Here is a 22,482-nt window from a genome sequence, read left to right on the forward strand (position 1 = left end):
TCCCAGTATAACGCGGGTTCACATACAATGCAATAAAGCGCTGACGCGCTGCTCTGAGCAGTGTGTTACGGGTGCCGGGCCAGGGTCGAGGGGTTGGATAAAGGGCCGAGGGTCTCAGGGGTGGTCAGGGGCTTCCTACCCCCCCCCCCAGGGTCTGGGAGGCAGGAGCTGTGGCGGGGGGGCACCTTTGGGGGTCCTGCAGTCCCAGAGTGGCCGGGGGGGGGTTAGCGGGGGGCCAGGAGCAGCCCGCTCCGCTCCCCCGGCCCCAGCTGTGTCACTCGGGGGAGGGGGCTTGGGGAAAGTGATCCCCTGCCCCACACTTACCAGCAGCAGCGGAAACCGAGCAGCCCAGCCCACTCCACTCCGCCAGCTGCAGCGCTCCACTTCCTGCCGCAGGTGAATGCGGGACCTTTCCCCAAACCCCCCCGGCCCCCCAGCGACAGGGCTGGGGCCAGGGCAAGGAAAGTGGAGCAGACTGGGGCTGCGTTGCTCCGTTTCCTGCTGCAGGTGAGTACGGAGGGCGTCCTTTCCCCAACCTCCCTGCACTCACTGGCTGTGGGAAGCGGAGCAGCCCGGCCCTAGCCCGCTCCACTCTGCCACCTCTCAGCCGCAGTGCTCTGCTTTCCGCCGCAGGTGAGTGCAGGATCTTTCCCCAACACCGCTGCCCCCCCAAACCCAGCGACACGGCTGGGGCCGGGGCAAGGGAAGCGGAGTGGGCTGGAGCCATGTCGCTCTGCTTCCTGCCGCAGGTGACTGCGGGGGGCATCCTTTCCCCAACCTCCCCGCACTCGCCGGCGGCGGGAAGCGGAGCACCGTGGCTGGGAGGTGGCAGAGTGGAGCAGGCTGGGGCTGCGTTGCTCCACTTCCTGCCACTGCCAGTGAGCGCCTGTCAGGGGGTGGGGGTGGATAGGGGTCAGAGCAGTCGGGACAGGGAACGGGGGGGTTGGGTAGGGGGTGGGGTCCTGGGGGTGATTAGGGGTGGGGGTCTCTGGAGGGGGTGGTCAGGGAACAAGGAACAGTGGGGGGCAAAACAAGTTCGATATAACGCAGTCTCAGCTATAACGCAGTAAGATTTTTTGTCTCCCGAGGACCGCGTTATATCGGGGTAGAGGTGTAGTTGTACAGAATAGCATAAATGTGTTACCTTGCTTTATATCCTGATGTGGATTTTCTTCTCATACCTCACAAAACAAACTGTTTTACATTAAATTTGTAGAATGACTTCGGAGGCCAGTTGGTTTTTGTGCTTAGTATCTGGGATTTGGGTGGTGGTAGAGAGAGTCAAAGTATGGGAACTTCAGCTTGATAATGTGAAGATGGAGAGAACTGTTCTCTGACTCTGACTAGAGATGGAAAGATGGAAAAATTTCATTTTTCTAGCTCTTTCCTGGTTGCATTTCATGGCTCTATTGCAAATAGCAATACTGCAGTTTGACAGTCGTTATCTAGAAATGTATAAATATGGTGCAGTGGACGGATTTGAGGATCTGAGGTAGTGGTTTGCATCTCCCAAAAAGAGATTAAAAAAAGATGCCAGAAACATTTATTTGCACATACCTTTCATTCTGCTTTGCATGGACATGTGTGCTTTTATAATCACTCATTTCAGCCCATCTGTTTGATACTAATATTTTCTTATTATGTACCTTTAATTTGTACACAAAGAACAGCCTTACAGCTGGAATGCATTGAATCATCAATACTGTGTGTGAAATCGAAGAATTTTTTATTTATTTTGTGATGTGATTGTAAAGTATATTGGAAGTCCAGAGACTGATGGAGGCTTTAGTGCACTTGTTGTGCCAATGTGGGCGATTGCATACGTGTATTCCCAGTATTCACACTGGCCCAAGAGACCAGAGACTGCTAGTGTCTTCAAATACACTCTACTGTTTTGCAAACCTTATTTCCCAAAGAGACAATGGAAGGGGCTTTATTATTTGTATTACAGTGGGGTCTATAGGGCCGAATGAGATCAGAACCACCATGGGCTAAACAGTCTACAGGCGTTCAGTATGATGCAATTCCAGCCCTGAACAACTTTGTTTAAATAGTCAAGACAAAGGTGTAGGAGTTTTCTCAATTTTACAGATGGGAAACTGAGGCACAGAGGTGAAGTGACTTGCCTGAGGACACACAGGAAGTCTGACAGAGCAGGGAATTGAACCCAGTCTCTCTGTCCATACTGTAACCTCAAAATCATTGTGTTTGGTTAAGGCATTGGACTGGGACTTAAAAGTTCTAGGTTCTATTCCCTCCTGTCCTACAGACTTAGGCAAATCACTTAACCTCTCTGTACATGCATTCCCCATCTGTAAAATGGGGTTACTTAACACCCTTTTTTGAGGTAGGATGAGGATGTATTTAGAAATGTTTGAGGTATCCAGGTAATAGTGTTGTGTTGTAGGCAACCCGATACAGCTGGAATAGGCTGCTCTCGTGTGTGTAAGCCGGACTCTGTTCTTACAGGCCAAGAACATGATCAAACCTTCCAGAGCTCAGTCCACTCGCATCTTCTCTGACATAGTATTAAATTAGGAAAACCACCTGGGTGTTAATGTGCATGAGGGTTTACCCCTAAATGGGGTTGGGTTTGCCTTCTTGGAAACTGTAGGAAAAAGCATGCACATTGAGTTCAATGAACACTGTAGCACAAACCTGCTGATAAGACCTAACATGCTGTTGATTAATTAGATGGTGATCCATTGGGGAAGTGGATTCTCCCCCCCCCCCCCCCAAAAAAAAAGTGTAGGTGTTCTGTTGACAGCTGTGGGGGTTGGGTCAGCTCCCTGCACTACTGTGATCAAAATTTCTTCACTCTGGGTTGGGCTGGGCTCATATAAAATGAATCTACAGTTCTGGATTTTAAACTATCCCAATTTCCTTTCTTTTCCACTAGTTGGTGTTCCTTTATCTGATTTGAAATATGTTTACAGAGACAAAATTTTAGAAACCTTCCAATCCTTTCCCATAATTCATCCCCCTTCAATTTTTAATGAATTATTAGGTATCTCAGAATAATATCTGGCAGCAAAATGCATATAGTGTAACTGCTGTCTAGTCCTTCCCCATCTAATTCCCCTTTATCACAACTTTTCACTCTTCCTGTACTCAGGTTAGCGTAGTGATAACTATTCGTAAGCGGGCAGTTTTATGTTACATTGAAGACAGGCAGGGTATATTCCTGTATTATGTACGTACTTCTCAAAGTAATACTGAGTGGGTCATTTGTTGTAGATCCATAGTGCTGTTTTGGAAATGTGACTGGGTCGGGCCAGATGGCTACAGGAGAGTGATAGAAGGCAGATATATTAGCCCCAGGTTAAGTAGGTCCCTTTTCCCTGGGTAAGATAACAGGGAAGGTTCCAGAACAATCAGGAACTTTCGGGAAACAATTAAGGCAGACAGGCTGATTAGAACACCTGCAGCCAATCAAGAAGCTGCTAGAATCAATTAAGACCGGCTAATCAGGGCACCTGGGTTTAAAAAAGAGCTTACTTCAGTTTGTGGTGCGTGTGAGGAGCTGGGAGCATGAGGCACAAGAAGCTGAGAGTGAGAAGGCGTACTGCTGGAAGACTGAGAAGTACAAGCATTATCAGACATCAGGAGGAAGGTCCTGTGGTGAGAATAAAGAAGGTGTTGGGAGGAGGCCATGGGGAAGTAGCCCAGGGAGTTGTAGCAGTCATGCAGCTGTTACATGAGCCACTGTACACAGCTGCAATCCACAGGGCCCTGGGCTGGAACCCAGAGTAGAGGGCGGGCCCGGGATCCCTCCATCCCCCCAACTCCCTACTAGATACCGGAGGAGTTGAACTGGACTGTGGGTTCCACCAGAGGGGAAGGTCTCTGGCCTGTTCCCCGATCCACTAGGTGGATCAGCAGAGACTGCGGGGATTGTTCTTCTTCTGTTCCCCATGCTGGCCAGTGATGAGACTAAACTGAGTGAACAGCAGATTTGAGCCACAAAAGTGGCCAAACTGAGAGCTGCCGTGAACCTCTGAGGCGAGAAAATCCGCCAATAAGCACAGGACCCACCAAGGCAGAGGAGGACCTCTGTCACAGAAAGGAAGATCTAAGTTTCTGTGTATTCTGCCATGTGTGCATTTGCCTTCTGTTTCCATTGCGTTTCAGTTCTGCAGCTGCTTGAGGCTAGAAAGCAAGTGCTGCACTGTCCCTGCATTTTGTAATAGAGGGACGTCTTATTCAGCTTGGTGCTAGGTTTATCATTTTAAACTCTTAATTACAAAAGTATATTCTACTCCAAATATCTGGAAATGGCCAGATGGTTGAGGCCTATGGTAAAGCTACAGGGCTAGATTCTACATTCCTCGCTTCATAACTAGTGAAAACTCCCATGGATTTTTTACACGCCTACTTGAGGCTTTTCTAGGCAGGCTGAGATTTCTGCCTTGTGGGATTTTACTAGGCAGACAGCTGTGCTGCTCTTAGCACTCTTAATTCAATGTACTATTAAAACTAAACACTTAACTCGGTTGAAATCAGAAACTGAAAACTAAGGTTCCCATATAAAAGATATCCACATTTGTAAATATTGCAGATAACATGGCCAAGTGACCAAGTCAGTGATGCTATGGGAACCTTAATCTTTGAACGTCTAACTCTTTTTGCATTTGAATTCTCATCCTTAATAGAATCCATTACATTGCTTTTGCCAAGAGGAAATCCAATGCAATCTTTTAATCAAAAGTAAGAGGGAAAACCACTTGATAGCACAAAGTAATAAATGTACTTGACCATGTGTCCCTAAAAACCTGGAATGTCCCTGTTTTTAGGGCCTGTCCATCAGTTTTTCTGTTCCTGATCTTTGTAACCCTGCAGAATGACCACCTGACAGAACCATTGGCCAGCAGAGGGGCTTTTCCAGGCCTACCTGTTGCACTCCAGTTCTCATTTTCCCAGACTCGTACATTGAGGGGGCACATTTCCCCTTTTAAAAATATCAGTTTAACATCAAATACAAAACTGTTAATCCAGCAACTTTGCAAATGTGAAACAGAAAGTGAACATTAACTTGTTCAATTGCACAGCACTGTTTAATCACCTAACTAGATACTCAGGTTGCAGATGTAACTTTTATTAGCCCATAACTCTCTCTTTGTGGCTTTAGTATTTATATTTGCAACCTTAATGTTGCCTCCATGCAAGTTTAATTTCCTTGTTTAAGAGAGGAAAAAAGGCTGTTGGAGCAAACTTACTACAGCTCGGAAGTGCTGCACAGTTCCGTAACTGTTAAATGTACAAAAAGAAAAGGAGTACTTGTGGCACCTTAGAGACTAACAAATTTATTAGAGCATAAGCTTTCGTGAGCTACAGCTCACTTCATCGGATGCATTTGGTGGAAAAAACAGAGGAGAGATTTATATACACACACACAGAGAACATGAAACAATGGGTTTATCATACACACTGTAAGGAGAGTGATCACTTAAGATAAGCCATCACCAACAGCAGGGGGGGGAAGGAGGAAAACCTTTCATGGTGACAAGCAGGTAGGCTAATTCCAGCAGTTAACAAGAATATCAGAGGAACAGTGGGGGGTGGGGTGGGAGGGAGAAATACCATGGGGAAATAGTTTTACTTTGTGTAATGACTCATCCATTCCCAGTCTCTATTCAAGCCTAAGTTAATTGTATCCAGTTTGCAAATTAATTCCAATTCAGCAGTCTCTCGTTGGAGTCTGTTTTTGAAGCTTTTTTGTTGAAGGATAGCCACTCTTAGGTCTGTGATCGAGTGACCAGAGAGATTGAAGTGTTCTCCAACTGGTTTTTGAATGTTATAATTCTTGACGTCTGATTTGTGTCCATTCATTCTTTTACGTAGAGACTGTCCAGTTTGGCCAATGTACATGGCAGAGGGGCATTGCTGGCACATGATGGCATATATCACATTGGTAGATGCGCAGGTGAACGAGCCTCTGATAGTGTGGCTGATGTGATTAGGCCCTATGATGGTATCCCCTGAATAGATATGTGGACAGAGTTGGCAACGGGCTTTGTTGCAAGGATAGGTTCCTGGGTTAGTGGTTCTGTTGTGTGGTGTGTGGTTGCTGGTGAGTATTTGCTTCAGATTGGGGGGCTGTCTGTAAGCAAGGACTGGTCTGTCTCCCAAGATCTGAGAGAGCGATGGCTCGTCCTTCAGGATAGGTTGTAGATCCTTGATGATGCGTTGGAGGGGTTTTAGTTGGGGGCTGAAGGTGATGGCTAGTGGCGTTCTGTTGTTTTCTTTGTTGGGCCTGTCCTGTAGTAGGTGACTTCTGGGTACTCTTCTGGCTCTGTCAATCTGTTTCTTCACTTCAGCAGGTGGGTACTGTAGTTGTAGGAATGCATGATAGAGATCTTGTAGGTGTTTGTCTCTGTCTGAGGGGTTGGAGCAAATGCGGTTATATCGTAGCGCTTGGCTGTAGACAATGGATCGAGTGGTATGATCTGGATGAAAGCTAGAGGCATGTAGGTAGGAATAGCGGTCAGTAGGTTTCCGATATAGGGTGGTGTTTATGTGACCATCGCTTATTAGCACCGTAGTGTCCAGGAAGTGGATCTCTTGTGTGGACTGGTCCAGGCTGAGGTTGATGGTGGGATGGAAATTGTTGAAATCATGGTGGAATTCCTCAAGAGCTTCTTTTCCATGGGTCCAGATGATGAAGATGTCATCAATGTAGCGCAAGTAGAGTAGGGGCATTAGGGAACGAGAGCTGAGGAAGCGTTGTTCTAAGTCAGCCATAAAAATGTTGGCATACTGTGGGGCCATGCGGGTACCCATCGCAGTGCCGCTGATTTGAAGGTATACATTGTCACCAAATGTGAAATAGTTATGGGTCAGGACAAAGTCACAAAGTTCTGCCACCAGGTTAGCCGTGACAGTATCGGGGATACTGTTCCTGACGGCTTGTAGTCCATCTTTGTGTGGAATGTTGGTGTAGAGGGCTTCTACATCCATAGTGGCTAGGATGGTGTTTTTAGGAAGATCACCAATGGACTGTAGTTTCCTCAGGAAATCGGTGGTGTCTCGAAGATAGCTGGGAGTGCTGGTAACGAAGGGCCTGAGGAGGGAGTCTACATAGCCAGACAATCCTGCTGTCAGGGTGCCAATGCCTGAGATGATGGGGCGTCCAGGATTTCCAGGTTTATGGATCTTGGGTAGCAGATAGAATACCCCAGGTCCTGGCTCCAGGGATGTGTCTGTGCGGATTTGTTCTTGTGCTTTTTCAGGGAGTTTCTTGAGCAAATGCTGTAGTTTCTTTTGGTAACTCTCAGTGGGATCAGAGGGTAATGGCTTGTAGAAAGTGGTGTTGGAGAGCTGCCAGGTAGCCTCTTGTTCATACTCTGACCTATTCATGATGACGACAGCACCTCCTTTGTCAGCCTTTTTGATTATGATGTCGGAATGGATGAGTCATTACACAAAGTAAAACTATTTCCCCATGGTATTTCTCCCTCCTCCTCCCCCCCCCCACTGTTCCTCTGATATTCTTGTTAACTGCTGGAATTAGCCTACCTTGCTTGTCACCATGAAAGGTTTTCCTCCTTCCCCCCCCTGCTGTTGGTGATGGCTTATCTTAAGTGATCACTCTCCTTACAGTGTGTATGATAAACCCATTGTTTCATGTTCTCTGTGTGTGTGTATATAAATCTCTCCTCTGTTTTTTCCACCAAATGCATCCGATGAAGTGAGCTGTAGCTCACGAAAGCTTATGCTCTAATAAATTTGTTAGTCTCTAAGGTGCCACAAGTACTCCTTTTCTTTTTGCGAATACAGACTAACACGGCTGCTACTCTGAAACCTGTTAAATGTACCTATGCTATAAATATAGAGAATACAACCTATGGCGCACTATAGTACAAAATGTTTGCAACAGGCTTTAATGTCATTTAAATAATTGTTTAACTGCAATCGCAAACCTTCTTGTAATCACTTCATAATCTTAGAATATTTTCCAAACTCTGACTGTTCCTCAGTGAGGACTATGTAAAGTTTGAAGTCCAATTATTGATCAGTACAAACACACTGTAAAACGTGAAATAGGTAAGTATTCCTCTTCCTCAAATCTCTCATACAACTGAATGACTTTCCCCAAAATGAGAGCGATTTTCTTGGGACTGAGGTGAGCATAACAATTTTAGCAGAAATGTCCAGCTATCAGTAGTGAAATAGTTAGTATGACTGTCAAGTGATTAAAAAAATTAATCACGATTAGTCGCACTGTTAATAATAGAATATCATTTATTTAAATATTTTGGGGTGTTTTCTACGTTTTCAAATATATTGATTTCTATTACAGCACAGAATACAAAGTGTATAGTGCTCACTTTTTATTTTTTGATTAAATATTTGCACTGATAAAAACAAGAGTATTTTTCAATTCACTTCATACAAGTACTGTAGTGCAATCTTTATCATGAAAGCTGAACTTACAAATGTAGAATTATGTAAAAAAAAATTATGCATTCAAAAACAAAACAATGTAAAGCTTTAGAGTCTACAAGTCCACTCAGTCCTACTTCTTGTTCAGCCAATCGCTCAGACAAACAAGTTTGTGTACATTTTCAGAAATAATGCTGCCTGCTTCTTATTTACAATGTCACCTGAAAATGAGAACAGGCATTCACATGGCATTGTTGTAGCTGGTGTTGCAAGATATTTACGTGCCAGATGCGCTAGAGATTCATATGTCCTTCATACTTCAACCACCATTCCAGTGGACATGCGTCCATGTTGATGACTGGTTCTGCTCGTTAATGATCCAAAGCAGTGCGGACCAACTCATGTTCATTTTCATCATCTGAGTCAGATGCCACCAGCAGAAGGTTGATTTTCTTTTTCGGGTTGTTCAGGTTCTAAGACTTTTGAAAGCATGTTCCACACCTTGTCCCTCTTGGATTTTGGAAGGTACTTGAGAATCTTAAACCTTGGGTTGTATGCTCTAGCTATCTTTAGAAATCTCACATTGGTACCTTCTTTGCATTTTGTCAGATCTGCAGTGAAAATGTTCTTAAAACAAATGTGCAGGGTCATCATCCGAGACTGCTAGCACATGAAATATACGACAGAATGTGGGTAAAACAGAACAGGAGACATACAATTCTTCCCCCCGCCCCCTCAAGGAGTTCAGTCACAAATTTAATTAACACATTTTTTTAATGAGCATCATCAGAATGGTAGCATGTCCTCTGAAATGGTGGCCGAAGCATTAAGGGGCATATGAACGTTTAGCATATCTGGCACATAAATACCTTGCAATGCCGGCTACAAAAGATCCATGCAAATGCCTGTTCTGACTTTCAGGTGACATTGTAAGTAAGAAGTGGGCAGCATTATCTACTGCAATTGTAAACAAACTTGTTTGTCTTAGCGATTGGCTAAATAAGAAGTAGGACTGAGTGGACTTGTAGACTCTAAAGCTTTACATTGTTTTGTTTTTGAGTGAAGTTATGTAACACACAAATTACACTTGTTGCACTTTCAGGAAAAAGAGATTGCGCTACAGTACTTGTATGAGGTGAATTGAAAAATACTATCTTTGTCATTTTTACAGTGCAAATATTTGTAAGAAAATAGTTATATAAAGTGAGCACTGTACACTTTGTATTCTGTGTTGTAATTGAAATCAATATATTTGAAAATGTAGAAAAACATCCAAAAATATTTAATAAATTTCAATTGGTATTCTAACAATGTGATGAAAACTGTAATTAATTGTGATTTTTTTAAATCAATCTTGAGAGTTAACTGGGGATTAATTGACAGCCCTAATAGTTCACAATGATGTATTTAAATTGCCATCTTTAGGTTTTAATTTTTAACCCCTGGAGGCAAATGGAGCAATTGACACGTCTCTGAGCTGTTTCAGTTTGTATGCCTACTCAGGAAGACAACCCTGTGTTTGTATCTGGCTCCTGTCTTTAAGGTTCTCTTCATAAACATAAGGGATAGAAAAAATCTTCTTCTTTTTTTTTTTAAACAGGAACGCATATCTGGAGCCAGAGGTGAATTTTGCTGTAAATTCCGTAGCCACCAAATTGTGGGGTTGTGGGTCAATGAAAGCTGTTGTGCAAAGTAATAGTTTTGGATGCCACAAATAATATGCATTAGCTTTCAAAAAAGAGAAAAGGGGTTAAATCCTTTATAATATCTGAAGAGTGAGTATGTTTTCAAAATGCATCAAATTCATTTTGTTGAATTGGAGTATGTTTCAGATATTGGGCTTTGAAATTAATTTTTTTTTTTCAAATTGTGAAAGGTCTTCCATGTTCTTAACAAAGATATTGTACCCTTTTTTTAGCAGAACCAACCAGGTTTATTCTTTAAAGTCTTAAAGTACAGTTGTATCCTTTTTCTACATACAAACTATCTTAGATGTTAAATCCTCATCCTTGCCTAATCTTTGTTTTCTTGTGCCTGTGACATGAGTGGAGGGGAAGAAAATGGGCTTACGTAATGTATGGAAGAGATTACTGTCTTTATTCACTCATTTAATTAAACTAGCTATATTTAGTTCTCAGACCTGTTGGTGTAAATAGAGCAGAAAGAGTTCTAACTGCTGAGGGTTTCAATGAGTTTTAGCTTTGCAAACCTCCTGGTTTACTGAGCTGGGATAGCAGTGGCCTTGTAAAGTGAGTCTGTACTAGGAAATGATCTGGTGCTCGCTCTGGTTGTCTTGTGTTTGCTAACAGTTAGTTTTCAACACCAATTTGGGAAGGTGGAGGAAGCCATTGCTGACTTTTGTCATGTGAGCCATTTGCTGAGTGTAGAAGCTGCTGCTTCGCTCTCTGAAGGAGAGGAATGAGTGCGGTCTACTGGATTTTGCTTCTGGCTAGGAGCTAGGAACTCCTGGGTTTATCCTGACTGCCGCTGATTCAGTCTGACTAAGAAAGTTGGTTAATTTATTTGGCCATGTCTATATGACATTCAGGAGGTGTGATTGCAGTACATATAAGCGTATATGAGCTAGCTTGCTAAAAATGGCATTGTAGCTGCAGTGCTACAGGGTAGCTGTCAGAATACAGTCCCACCTGGGTCCCAGGGTACGTACTCAGGCAGCTAGAAAAGCCATGCTGCCATGGCTTCACTGCTCAGTTCTTCGTGAGCAAGTTTGTGTATGCCTGCATATGCTTCAGTCGTGCCTTCTGATTGCTTTGTTGACGTATCCTCTGTGTCTTGGTTTCCCGTTTGTAAAATGGGGATACTTCTGTCATATTAGATGCTAAGAGTTAATTAGTTGATTTTTACAATGCTTTGACAATAAAAAATGCTACATAATATAATGATATTTAACGCTTTATGTAGTGCACTGTCTTTTATTATTTTGCAGATAGGGAAATTGGCCCAGATCACACTGAAAGTCAAGGTCAGGGCTGGTGATAGAATCCATCCTCTTGATTCTTAGTCCTGTCATCAAGCACCTGTACCCTCCTGGAAAGTACAAGGATATGTAATTAGAAGCTTGCAATATTAATACCTGGCCTATAAACTGAATTTTATCCCAGCAGTTCAAGCCTAGACTGACCAGGAAGCTTTAATATAGCGCTGTTTCCCCCTTCCTCCCCCCCGTCCACTTTAATCTTTCTCTTTAGCAGGTCAGTGGTTTTGGATGTGGATTTTGTAAAGATATGGCTTACTGTCCTGATGAATCTGAATGGCTTTCCTGCATGCATATGTGATGCCTGCATTTGAATGCCCCACCCTAGCATGAGTGAAGTCCTTTCATTCCTTTTCATATTATATTTGTCCTGAATCCCCAAACCTTTCACCTTTTCCAGCGCAAGACAGTTCTGGATAGCCCCCAAGAAGCCCCACCTGCCCAATCCAAGAGAAAGTCAGGTCGCCCGACTGTAAGTCCTGTTGGGGATTGGGGATAACTAACCAGTGGTTGTCTGTCTTTTGTGAATAAACTGGAGGCAGAAACAGCCCCAGTTTGGACAAAAGCTTTATGCTAAAGTGTATGGGCCCCAGGTGATTTGATGAATTTTTGCAATGCATTTGCCACCAAATGCTATGCCAGTCCATAGGAGCCTGTCCATAGGCAGACTGTCAGAGTTCAGTTAAAGTAGATAGGTCTTAAGGACTCAAAAGGTAGCCCTCCCTTTACCTCTGAGCTAAAGGCCCTGGATTACAGATCTGTACCTAGATTTCAGAGCCCATGCCTATCGCGAGTGGTTTGCCCTTTGGATGAGATTTGAGTTTTTGGCATATCTTGTGCCAGCTGGAAGCCGCACTGCAGGGGTCCAGGAGTGGGGGTTTCTTCTAAGATCTGCCTATTAACCCAAAGCCTCGTGTCAGAACAGTAATCTTTAGCTGAGGGCTGAATGTGGTGTTCTCCATAGTGTACTCCTGTGCTCTTCTTATAGCTGGAAGGGGTTGTTTGAAAGATAGACGATGCTCCTCCCTTCTTCCTGCTCCCTTCACGGCAGTCCCAACCTTTGCTGACCCCCACCAAGCTTGGGAGCTAACCTATAGCAGGGCAGCCACAAGACTGGTTTGTGCAACTTGAAAAAAACAATCTGCAGGAGTATCCCTGGTGTCCTGGACACAAGACCACGGGGGGCTAATGCAGAGCAGAACACATGGTTCTCATGTTACCTGAACCCCCTGGGCTACTATCTAATTCACTGCAGAGAACATAAGAATGGCCATACTGGGTCAGACCAATGGTCCATCTAGGACAATATCCGGTCTTCAGCCAGGCCAATGCCAGATGCTTCAAAGGGAATGAACAGAGCAGGGCATTCATCAAATGACCCATCTCTTGTGGTCAGTCCCAGCATCTGGCAGTCACAGGTTTAGGGATCCCCAGAGCATGGGATTGCATCCCTGACCTTCTTGGCTAATAGCAGCCATTGATGGACCTATTCTCCATGAACTTTAGTTCTTTTTTGAAACCAGTTATAGTTTTCACCTTCGCATCATCCCTTGGCAACGAGTGCCATAGGCTGATTGTGTGTTATATGAAGAAGTATTTCCTTTTGTTTGTTTTAAACCTACTGCCTATAATTTCATTGGGTGATCCCTGGTTCTTGTGCTACATGAAGGAGTAAATAACTCTTATTCACTTTCTCCACCCCAGTCATGATTTCATAGAGCTATGCCATATCCCCTCTTACTTGTCTCTTTTTCACACTGAACAGTCCCAGTCAGAAACTGTTCCATACCCTTTATTTTTTTCTTGCCCTTCTCTGTGCCTCTTCTATTTTGAGATGTGGCGACCAGAACTGCACACGGTATTCAAGGTGTGGGTGTACAATGGCTTATATAGTGACATTATGATATTTACTGTCTTCCTAGCTATCCCTTTCCTACTGGAACCTACATACTGTTAGCTTTTTTGACTGCCCCTGCACATTGAGCGGATGTTCTCAGAGAACTATCCGCAATGACTCCCAAGATCTTTCTTGACTGGTAACAGCTAATTTATACATCATAATTTTGTATGTATAGTTGGGATTTTGTTTTCCAATATGCATTACTTTGCATTTATCAACATTAGATTTCATCTGCCATTTTATTGTCCAGTCGCCCAGTTTTGTGAGATCCCTTTGTAATTCTTTGCAGTCTACTTTGGACTTAACTATCTTGAGTAATTTTGTGTCATTGGCAAACTGTTTACCCCTTTTACCAGATCATTCTAAATATTGACCAGTGATGCTCCCAGTACAGATCCGTGGTGGACACCGCTATTTACTTCTCTCCATTCTGAAAACTGACCATTTATTCCTATTCTTTGTTTCCAATCTTTTAACCGGTTAGTGATTTATGAGAGGATTGTCTCTTTATGCTATGATTGCTTAGTTTGCTTAAGAGCCTTTGAGAAGGTCCCTCACCAAAGGCTCTTAAGCAAAAGTCCAAGTACACTATATCCACTGGATCATCCTTATTCACATATTTTTTGACCCCCTCAAAGAATTCTAGTAGATTGGCGAGGCAGGATTTCCCTTTACAAAAGCTGTGTTTATTTTCCCAACAAATCCTCTGATGGGTTGGGCCACAGAGACCCCCTTGGGACTGCCACCTGATGTGCTGAGATTACCTCTGAGCCCGTTTTCTCTGGCAGCTTGGGACTTCAGTGCCCTGTCTTGGTGAGCCAGACATGCTAGCCTGCTACAAACACAGATCCAGGTCTGAACCACATCCCCCACAAGTTGCAAACTTAACAAAAAACAGCTTAAGAAGTGCTCCTGTCTCTAGCACCCAGACACCCAGTTCCCAATGGGATCCAAACCCCAAATAAATCCGTTTTACTCTGTATAAATCTTATACAGGGTAAACTCATAAATTGTTCGCCCTCTATAACACTGATAGCGAGAGATGCACAGCTGTTTGCTCCCCCAGGAATTAATTACTTACTCTGGGTCAATTAATAAGCAAAAAAGTGATTTTATTAAATATAAAAAGTAGGATTTAAGTGGTTCCAAGTAATAACAGATAGAACAAAGTTAATTACCAAGCAAAATAAAACAAACATACAAGTCTAAGCATAATACAGTAGGAAACTAAATGCAGGTAAATCTCACCCTCAGAGATGTTCCAATAAGCTTCTTTCACAGACTAGACTTCTTGCTAGTCTGGGTCCAGCAATCACTCACACCCCCGTAGTTATTGTCTTTTGTTGCAGTTTCTTTCAGGCATCTCTTTGGAGTGGAGAGGCTATCTTTTTGAGCTAGCTGAAGACAAAATGGAGGGGTTTCCAGGGCCTTTTATATTCTTTCTCTTGTGGACGGAAACCTCTTTGTTCTCCTGTGCAAAATCGCAGCAACAAGATGAAGTCTGTAGCCACCTGGGCAAGTCACGTGTCTATGAATGATTCAGCTTTTTGCAGGCTGACGCCATTTTTTACATGTTTGTTTGAACGATCCCAGGAAAGCTCAGATGTAGATTGGCATCTCCCAAAGTCCATTGTCAGTTAAGTGTTTCTTGATTGGGCACTTACTGAGAATAGTCCTTTCTCAAGAAGCTGACCAAATGCTTCACGGAGGCCACTTAGAATCAAACAAATATAATGCCAATATTCATAACTTCAAATACAAAAATGATACACACATACAGACAGCATAATCATAACCAGCAAACTACAACCTTTCCATAGATGCCCCACTTGGCCTTCTCTGTACAAGAACTGGTGCAACCATAGAACCCTGGTTGCAACAATGATCTATACAATCACAGTTTGTCAATAACGTCACATTCTGCTCATGTATGTCTGATAATTCTGTTCTTTACTATAGTTTCAACCAGTTTGCCTGGTACTGAAGTTAGGCTTACTGGCCTGCAATTATCAGGATTACCTCTGGAGCCTTTTTTAAAAATCAGCATCACATTCGTTATCCTTCAATCATCTGGTACAGACGCAGATTTAGATGATAGGTTACGTACCACAGTTAATAGTTCTGAGGGAATTCAAATATGAAACTGCAGAACCTTTGGGTGAATCCCATCTGATCTAGCTGACCAATTACTGTTTTATTTATCAGTTTGTGCCAAAACTTCCTCTATTGACACCTGAATCTGGGAAAGTTTTCAGATTTATCATCTAAAAAGAATGGCTCAGGTATGGGAATCTCCCTCACATCCTCTGCAATGAAGACAATGCAGATAATTCATTTAGCTTCTCCACAATGGCCTTGTCTTCCTTCAGTGCTCCTTTAGCCCCTTGATTGTCAGGTGGCCCCACTGATTGTTTGGCAGGCTTCCTGCTTCTGAAAAAAATTGTTTGCTGTTAGTTTGAGACTTTTGCTAGTTCTATGTTCTAGTCCTACCTTCACCACTGATTTACTGAATGACCTCAGTCAAGTCATCTCAGCCATCTGTACCTCAGTTTCCTTATCTGTAATTTGAAGCTCTTTACCTCCTTAGCAGGGGTAATGTTTGTAAATTTTTTGAAGTGCACTAGAGAAGCTTTGCAAGATGCTAGAGATGCAAATATTAAGATAGCCCACAGTTTGGGACTGTAGACATGTGGTGGTCTTCTGAACCTGCCAGCTCTACCAGAAATTCAGTGGCAAATGAATTATTCTAATTTTTGTGTTTAACATTTGCTTTAAAAGGCTTGCGATCAAAAGTATTTTTTCCTAAATAGCCTGTAAAATCTCTTCTCATTTTTCCCAGTGTTGTCTCTGCCTTCCTGCTTTAGAGAGTCAGCGTGTCTGTCTTAATCTTAGAACTGAGTGAACAGACTAGTTTTTCATCTTGGTTTCCCTTGTTGCAGAGTGCAAGCACGACCTCTTCTGCTGGGCCTCCTGGTGACCAAAATGAGCTCATCACCAGAATAGCTAACCTGGAGGTAGAGAACCAAAATCTCCGCAGTGGTAAGTGAGAGATCTCTGGCAAAAAAAATATATTGGACTTAAGCAGCTAATAGCAGGCACATCTTGCTGACTACTCACTGTAATGTCATGAAGCCTTATGAATTGTGTGTATTTTGTTGGTGGTTTTGTTAACATTGGAGTGAGGATTTCTCTCGAGTTGGGATAGATGCAGTTTGCTTGGTAGCTTGCCTTGAGTGAAATCAAACTCATCCTGACCTAACCAAAGAATAATTGCTGCATCTTCTGCCATGTGTTGAACTAGTAAGATGAGAGAGTTCTTTCTCCATTTTCTAGTTGTTGTAGATCTTCAACTGGCCATCTCCAAGCTGGAAACTCGCCTGAACACACTAGAAAAATCCTCCACCTCTCACCATCCCTCAGCAACGCCACCAACCCAGGTAATTGACTCCTCAAGGTGCCAGGTCAGTTTAGAATACTTCATGCCACCTACTAAGGAGAAAAGTGATCTCACTTCATCTGTAGCTCATGAAAGCATGCTCAAATAAATTTGTTAGTCTCTAAGATGCCACAAGTACTCCTTTTCTTTCTCCACAAGTGCTAGCCAAGGCCTCTCCAGCAGAGCCTTCTAGAGCTGCTCTTTCTTCCTCATATCAGCCCAAGTGCAGATGCAGAGCACGGATTCTCCTGCTTTAGGTCCAGTGAAGAGGATATGTGATGGGCCAGATCCTCAGCCGGGATAAATCTGCAGAGGTCCACCAAAATCTGTGATGCTAAGCCAGTAATTCACAGATGTGTATAAATGGGAGCACACTAAGTAAACTACGCTTCTTGGTACCTAATAAGTATATAGCAAGGAGAGACCTGTACAGATGGACAGACTTGGGGACCTATTGGTTCTCACATGCAGGAAAAAGTAATATCTCTGGGAGTTGAGTATCCTGTACCCATTGCATCTTGCCCCACTTTGGAGGATGCACTGGAGACCTTTAACGGAACTAACTTTTACCCCATGCTTAGTAAATAATAAAATTATTTCCCCACGCTTATTTTTTTCCCCCTACTGTTACTCACACCTTCTTGTCAACTGTTGGAAATGAGCCATCCTGATTATCACTACAAAAGGTTTTTTTTTTCTCCTGCTGATAATAGCTCACCTTAATTGATTACTCTCATTATAGCTGGGTATGGCAACACCCATTTTTTCATGGTGGGTGGGTGGGTGGGTGTGGGTGTGTGTGTGTGTGTGTGTGTGTGTGTGTGTGTGTGTATATTCTTCCTACTGTATTTTCCACTGCATGCATTCGATGAAGTGGGTTTTAGCCTACGAAAGCTTATGCCCAAATAAATTTGTTAGTCTCTAAGGTGCCACAAGTACTCCTTGTTCTTTTGTGCCCCTGTGTATTCTATTCTATAAAGACTCTTATCAGTATCTAAGGGTACGTCTACACAGCCAAGAAAAACCCGTGGCTGGATTGTGCCAGATGACTCTGGTTTGTGGGGCTGTTTCATTGCTGTGAAACAGCCCCATAGCCTGAGCCCCATGATCCTGAGTCGGCTGGCACAGACCAGCCATGGACTTTTCTTGGCTGTATAGACATACCCTTAAAGTGCCTTCCAGTAGGGCACTGAGGAGAGTGAGATTAATCTACGTAACGTGCTTCATTCTCTCTCCATGCCTTGCCTACAGGAAGAATTGTTTGTGCGCTGGAGCGATTTGTTTTGGGGGTTATTTTTAAGTGTACATGTTGCTATGCTGCTTAGAGAAGGCAACCTGCAGACGTGTGCCTGGCATTTAGGCTCTTTTAGATATGCTGGGCCCTGGGCCATTGAGTGCCTTGAAGATAAGGACCAAGCTCCTGGCTGCATGACTTTGAGCTCTTGCCTTTGGATCGTGGCGTAATCTTGTTTTGGCAAGTCGGGTCATAACTGCGATGGGGGGTGGAGTTTGCTGCTTTGTTTTACACTTGGATGTAGTTTAACCCTTTTTTTTCCCATTGCTTCCATGAAGCATGTCACCCCAATGAAAAAGGTGGAATCACCTGCTGCTCCCCCAAAGAAAGTAGAACTCCCATCTGCTCCACCTGCAAAGAAAGTAGAACCATCTGAGGCTGACGACGAAGATGAGGATGACGACATTGACCTATTTGGCAGTGGTGATGAAGAGGAAGACCAGGAGGCTGCCAAAGTTCGGGAAGAGCGACTACGCCAGTATGCAGAGAAAAAGTCTAAAAAGCCTGGCCTCATTGCCAAGTCTTCCATCCTTCTGGATGTCAAGCCTGTAAGCAGTTTAAGCTATTCCTTACCCAACTGTTGTTTTGGCTCTAAAGTGGGGTGCCTGTACTGAGATTATGATTGTAACATTGCAGGAGCGTGTGGGTTGCATCTAATTGGCAGACTGCAGCTGCCCCATGTAGATCTGGTCCACAAATTACAGAACCTATCAGCATGCAGTTGTTTGGATCGGCATTGAGCATTGCATGATGGGAGCAGTGCGCTGTTCTGCTCCATGTTAAAGATGGCAGTTGCAGACGTTCTATGGGCTGCAGCTTGACCACCCCTGGTTTGGAAGACCTTTCTTCTCTTGGGGCTTGTTTATGCGGTCAATTAGAGTGTGGGAAGCTGGGGTGTAATCTGTAGCTCTCTAGCCTGCTGTGAGCTATCTGGGCAGGTGGGCCCTGCTACCACACACTAAAAGTTCCATAGTGCACTTGTACATACTGCTGTTTCAGACTTAGTGTGGGGCAAGCTAGAGTATTTTTACGTTCATATCTGGGCTTGCCATGCACAACATCTCTGTGTGCACAAGCCCTTGAAAAAAGTGTACCTTTTAGAGCATAAATATAGGGAATAAAAGCCTGAAATACGAGCACAGATTAATAATCAGTAAAGTGCAAACTCTCTCGAGCACAATGAAACAAAAGTGTATAGGATTACCCAACACTTGGGGCTAACTAGATAAGTGCTAAGTAGTAGTTTTACCAACTATCCAGGGCTTAGAGTTAGTTCCTGAAGCTGAAACCCTGAGATGAAAGAAGTGACATGTCACTCCAAGAACACTTCCCCCTAGGTATGCAGAATCCAGACCATCTGCAGTAACTTGGTCTCGCTTCATGCAGAGTCAAACTTGAGAGATGATTCCTCTGGGAAAGGCTCCTTTCATCAAAGAAAGGACTCCTTAACAGAGACAGATGGCAAAACTGGATGGAAAGAGCTGAATACTGGAGCATCACTGACTAGCATGCTACCTAGCAAATTGGCATGGTACAAGTAGAATTAATGATTTTGTCAGTCTTGTTCTCTGCTAGTATGGAAGAGTTTTGTCTCGCATCTCCTCGCTGCTTTCCTGATCGCAGCCCTATATGATAGTGTGTTAAACTCCTTGTTACTGACTTATGTCTGGAATTGGAATACATACCCCGTTGATCCAGTTCAGCTTGCATGGTTGAGCATTGCAGAGTCCACAGTCCTGATGGACAGTCCCATAGCCTAATATTAATGTAGGTAAACCTTCTGAGTTCCCTTTTTGTGCTTTGTTAGTGGGACGATGAAACTGACATGGCAAAGATGGAGGAGTGCGTCCGGTCCATTCAGATGGATGGCCTGGTTTGGGGAGCCTCCAAGTTGGTTCCAGTGGGCTATGGTATTAAGAAGCTCCAGATCCAGTGCGTAGTGGAGGATGACAAGGTTGGAACAGACATACTGGAGGAGGAGATCACCAAGTTTGAAGACTACGTAAGTCCTCCACTTGCGCCTTGCAGTGCTTTCAAATACCTGGGCCCTTAAACCCACACCCCAGATTTTGATCCACTTCATGTGTTTGCAGCCTACTGTATATTCAGATTCTGCATCATCTAAACTTTCAAAGGTGGGAGAGGCCTTGACATTGAGTTTTTAGTCCCCATGTTTGTGAAGATAACCTTGAAAACATGAAGAGTATAAGGATGCAGTTCCAGAGCCTGTAGACAGCCTGAAGCAATAGCTTTGAGGTGTGACCCTCCCTTGCCCTTGTACTCATTGGGATGTCTAGCTCCTGGTGCTTAGTGTGTTGATGGTTCAGGGACAGCAATTCACTATTTTGTTGCTGATTGTTTTAGCAGATGGGATGGGACATGAATGTGGGGTGGAGTGAAGTCTACAGCAGAGGTGGAATTGGAGCTGCTTGGGTAGGGAAGAGAGGAGACCTACAAGGATGGGGACAAGGAGAAACAAAGGGCAGAAATAGTGGCAATCCTGAAGGCTAGTTTTTTCCAACTGAGTGGTGCTGAAGGTGATAAGGTGCACTGACAATTATTAACATAGTTAATTTACTACATAAAGGCCATCTCCTACCTTTTGATCTGTGCAAACTACCCTTTCACATCAGTGGGAGGTTGCTGTGGATTCAGGGAAGTATGTAGTCCTAAAACTATATCCTGGCTCATGGACCATAATTAAAAAAGGAACTTATCCCCTTTCTACAAGGTGAGTTTGAAACCAGTTTTAATTTGTAAGCTCTTTGGGGTGGGAACTTTTTTCTTGCCGTTCATACGGTCCCTAGCACAGTAGGATTCTGATCCTGATTGCCATTAATATTTATATAAGCCCCCAATCTTAAAATATGACCACTCACAGGATTAATTTTTGACTTATAAAAAATGGTCTTTTAATAAAGGATTGTGCTTTATAAACTTGGGGCTGGTTAGGGCAAACTTCTTCTGTAAAGAGACCACCCCAGTAAGTGTGCTTTCTGTACATCTTAAATCTCTGGAACATGTTTTCTGATCTTTAACAGCATTTTTTGTTCTATTTCAGGTGCAGAGTGTTGACATAGCGGCTTTCAACAAGATCTAAGAGTGAACGTCTATCCTTTCTGAAACTGTAACCAATAAAAGGTCAAGATTTTGAGTGCAGATGGTGTGGGGTGTCTTTCCTTGCAATGTGTGCCAGTTGCACAGGGGATCAGAAGGTGATAGCCAACATCCCAGGAGTCTCTTGTGCATATTGCTTACAAAACTGCAAAATAGGGGAAAGCCAACTATCATCCCCAATATCATTGACAGGCTGGTATCGCAAGGGGTCTTATAAAATAGCCCAGCGTGAACAGCCACAAATCCATCATACATGGCTGTATTTCATGCTTCCACTTCACCCAAGCAGAGGTTAGGACCCCATTGTTTCCCTTGCACTTAAACCCAGTGTACAAACATTAGGTTACAATGTAAGGCTTGTAATTTGTATCTTCCTGAAGAATCTAGATTTATAACTGTTAAATATCATTGTGCTGAGCCGTGGCCATGAAATAGTGAAGGGTTTTTAGGGTTTCATTTATTGAGAGCTACTAAAAACAGCTCTAAGTTCAGAAGTGTTGCTGGCTTGTTAAGTAACTTTTAAAAGTAGCTGCCTTTATTCACATTAGCTGCTCTAATCATGGTTTGGGGTTTTTTTTGTTTTTTGTTTTTTAAATCAAATCATCTTTAACATGAAACTGTTCTTTGAATGTCCCTGCCACCTGCAGGGGTCAGGAAGGCACACCTCCCCTTAGCTCCTTCCTCTGAAGCATCAGGGATGGCCACAGCTGGAGATGGGACATTGGGCAGGGAAGGCCAGGGCTCTGAAGTGGCACTGAGCACTCTCTTGCCTGGGTGCATGGCCGACTGGTTCTTGCTCACATGCTCAGGGTCTAACTGATCGCCACCTATGGGCTTGGGAAAGAATTACCCCTGGTCGGACTGGCAGCAAGACTTGGGGTTTTTCATCTTCCTCTGCGGCATGTGGATGTGGGTCACTTGCCAGGATTATCTGGGTATATCTCATTTAATCATTGCCCTGCCATTGTGAGGACCTTGGGCACTGGTGTACCTCAGTCCCTCCTATTCTTTGCCTGTGGCACATAAGTCTAGTCTCCTATGGGCTTTGGTCTAGTTTCGGTTGTTGTGCTTAGTGTGTAGGTGCTGAGTGGTGTTGGTACCTGTGAGGTACCAGAGATCTCACTAGATGACCTAGACCAATGATTCTTTCTGGTCTTACACTCCGAGTATGACTCTAATTGGGCTGTGTGTGATGTGAGGAGCAGAGACTCAGGTATCTGGGGCTGACTGTCTTAGTGTCTGCACGGAAACTTTTTAAAGACACCTTAATAGAGGCTCAACTTAAATGTGTACCCCAAATTAAAGAACATAATAAGAGAACCAAAAAAGTGGCTAAACAACAAAGTAAAAGAAACAGT

The 22,482-nt window shown here is 43.7% G+C and overlaps 1 protein-coding gene across 5 annotated transcripts in view; it reads left to right on the plus strand.

Moving 5' to 3' along the window:
- EEF1D (eukaryotic translation elongation factor 1 delta) overlaps positions 1 to 21,166 on the plus strand; it is a 40,947-nt gene extending 19,781 nt beyond the window's left edge. For 3 of the 5 annotated variants that reach the window (XM_038390333.2, XM_038390334.2, XM_038390330.1), the window contains 5 exons: positions 16,217 to 16,316; positions 16,611 to 16,714; positions 18,286 to 18,555; positions 19,815 to 20,009; positions 21,069 to 21,166. In XM_038390333.2, the coding sequence (XP_038246261.1) occupies positions 16,217 to 16,316; positions 16,611 to 16,714; positions 18,286 to 18,555; positions 19,815 to 20,009; positions 21,069 to 21,107 (708 nt within the window). In that variant the 3' untranslated portion in view covers positions 21,108 to 21,166. Of the gene's footprint in view, positions 1 to 11,777; positions 11,850 to 16,216; positions 16,317 to 16,610; positions 16,715 to 18,285; positions 18,556 to 19,814; positions 20,010 to 21,068 lie in introns of all 5 variants that reach the window. The other 2 variants (XM_038390331.2, XM_038390329.2) reach the window with 1 other exon arrangement.
- Positions 21,167 to 22,482: the final 1,316 nt, after the last annotated feature.

The sequence above is a fragment of the Dermochelys coriacea genome, chromosome 2 (genome assembly GCF_009764565.3).
Source record: "Dermochelys coriacea isolate rDerCor1 chromosome 2, rDerCor1.pri.v4, whole genome shotgun sequence".
Taxonomy (NCBI): domain Eukaryota; kingdom Metazoa; phylum Chordata; order Testudines; family Dermochelyidae; genus Dermochelys; species Dermochelys coriacea.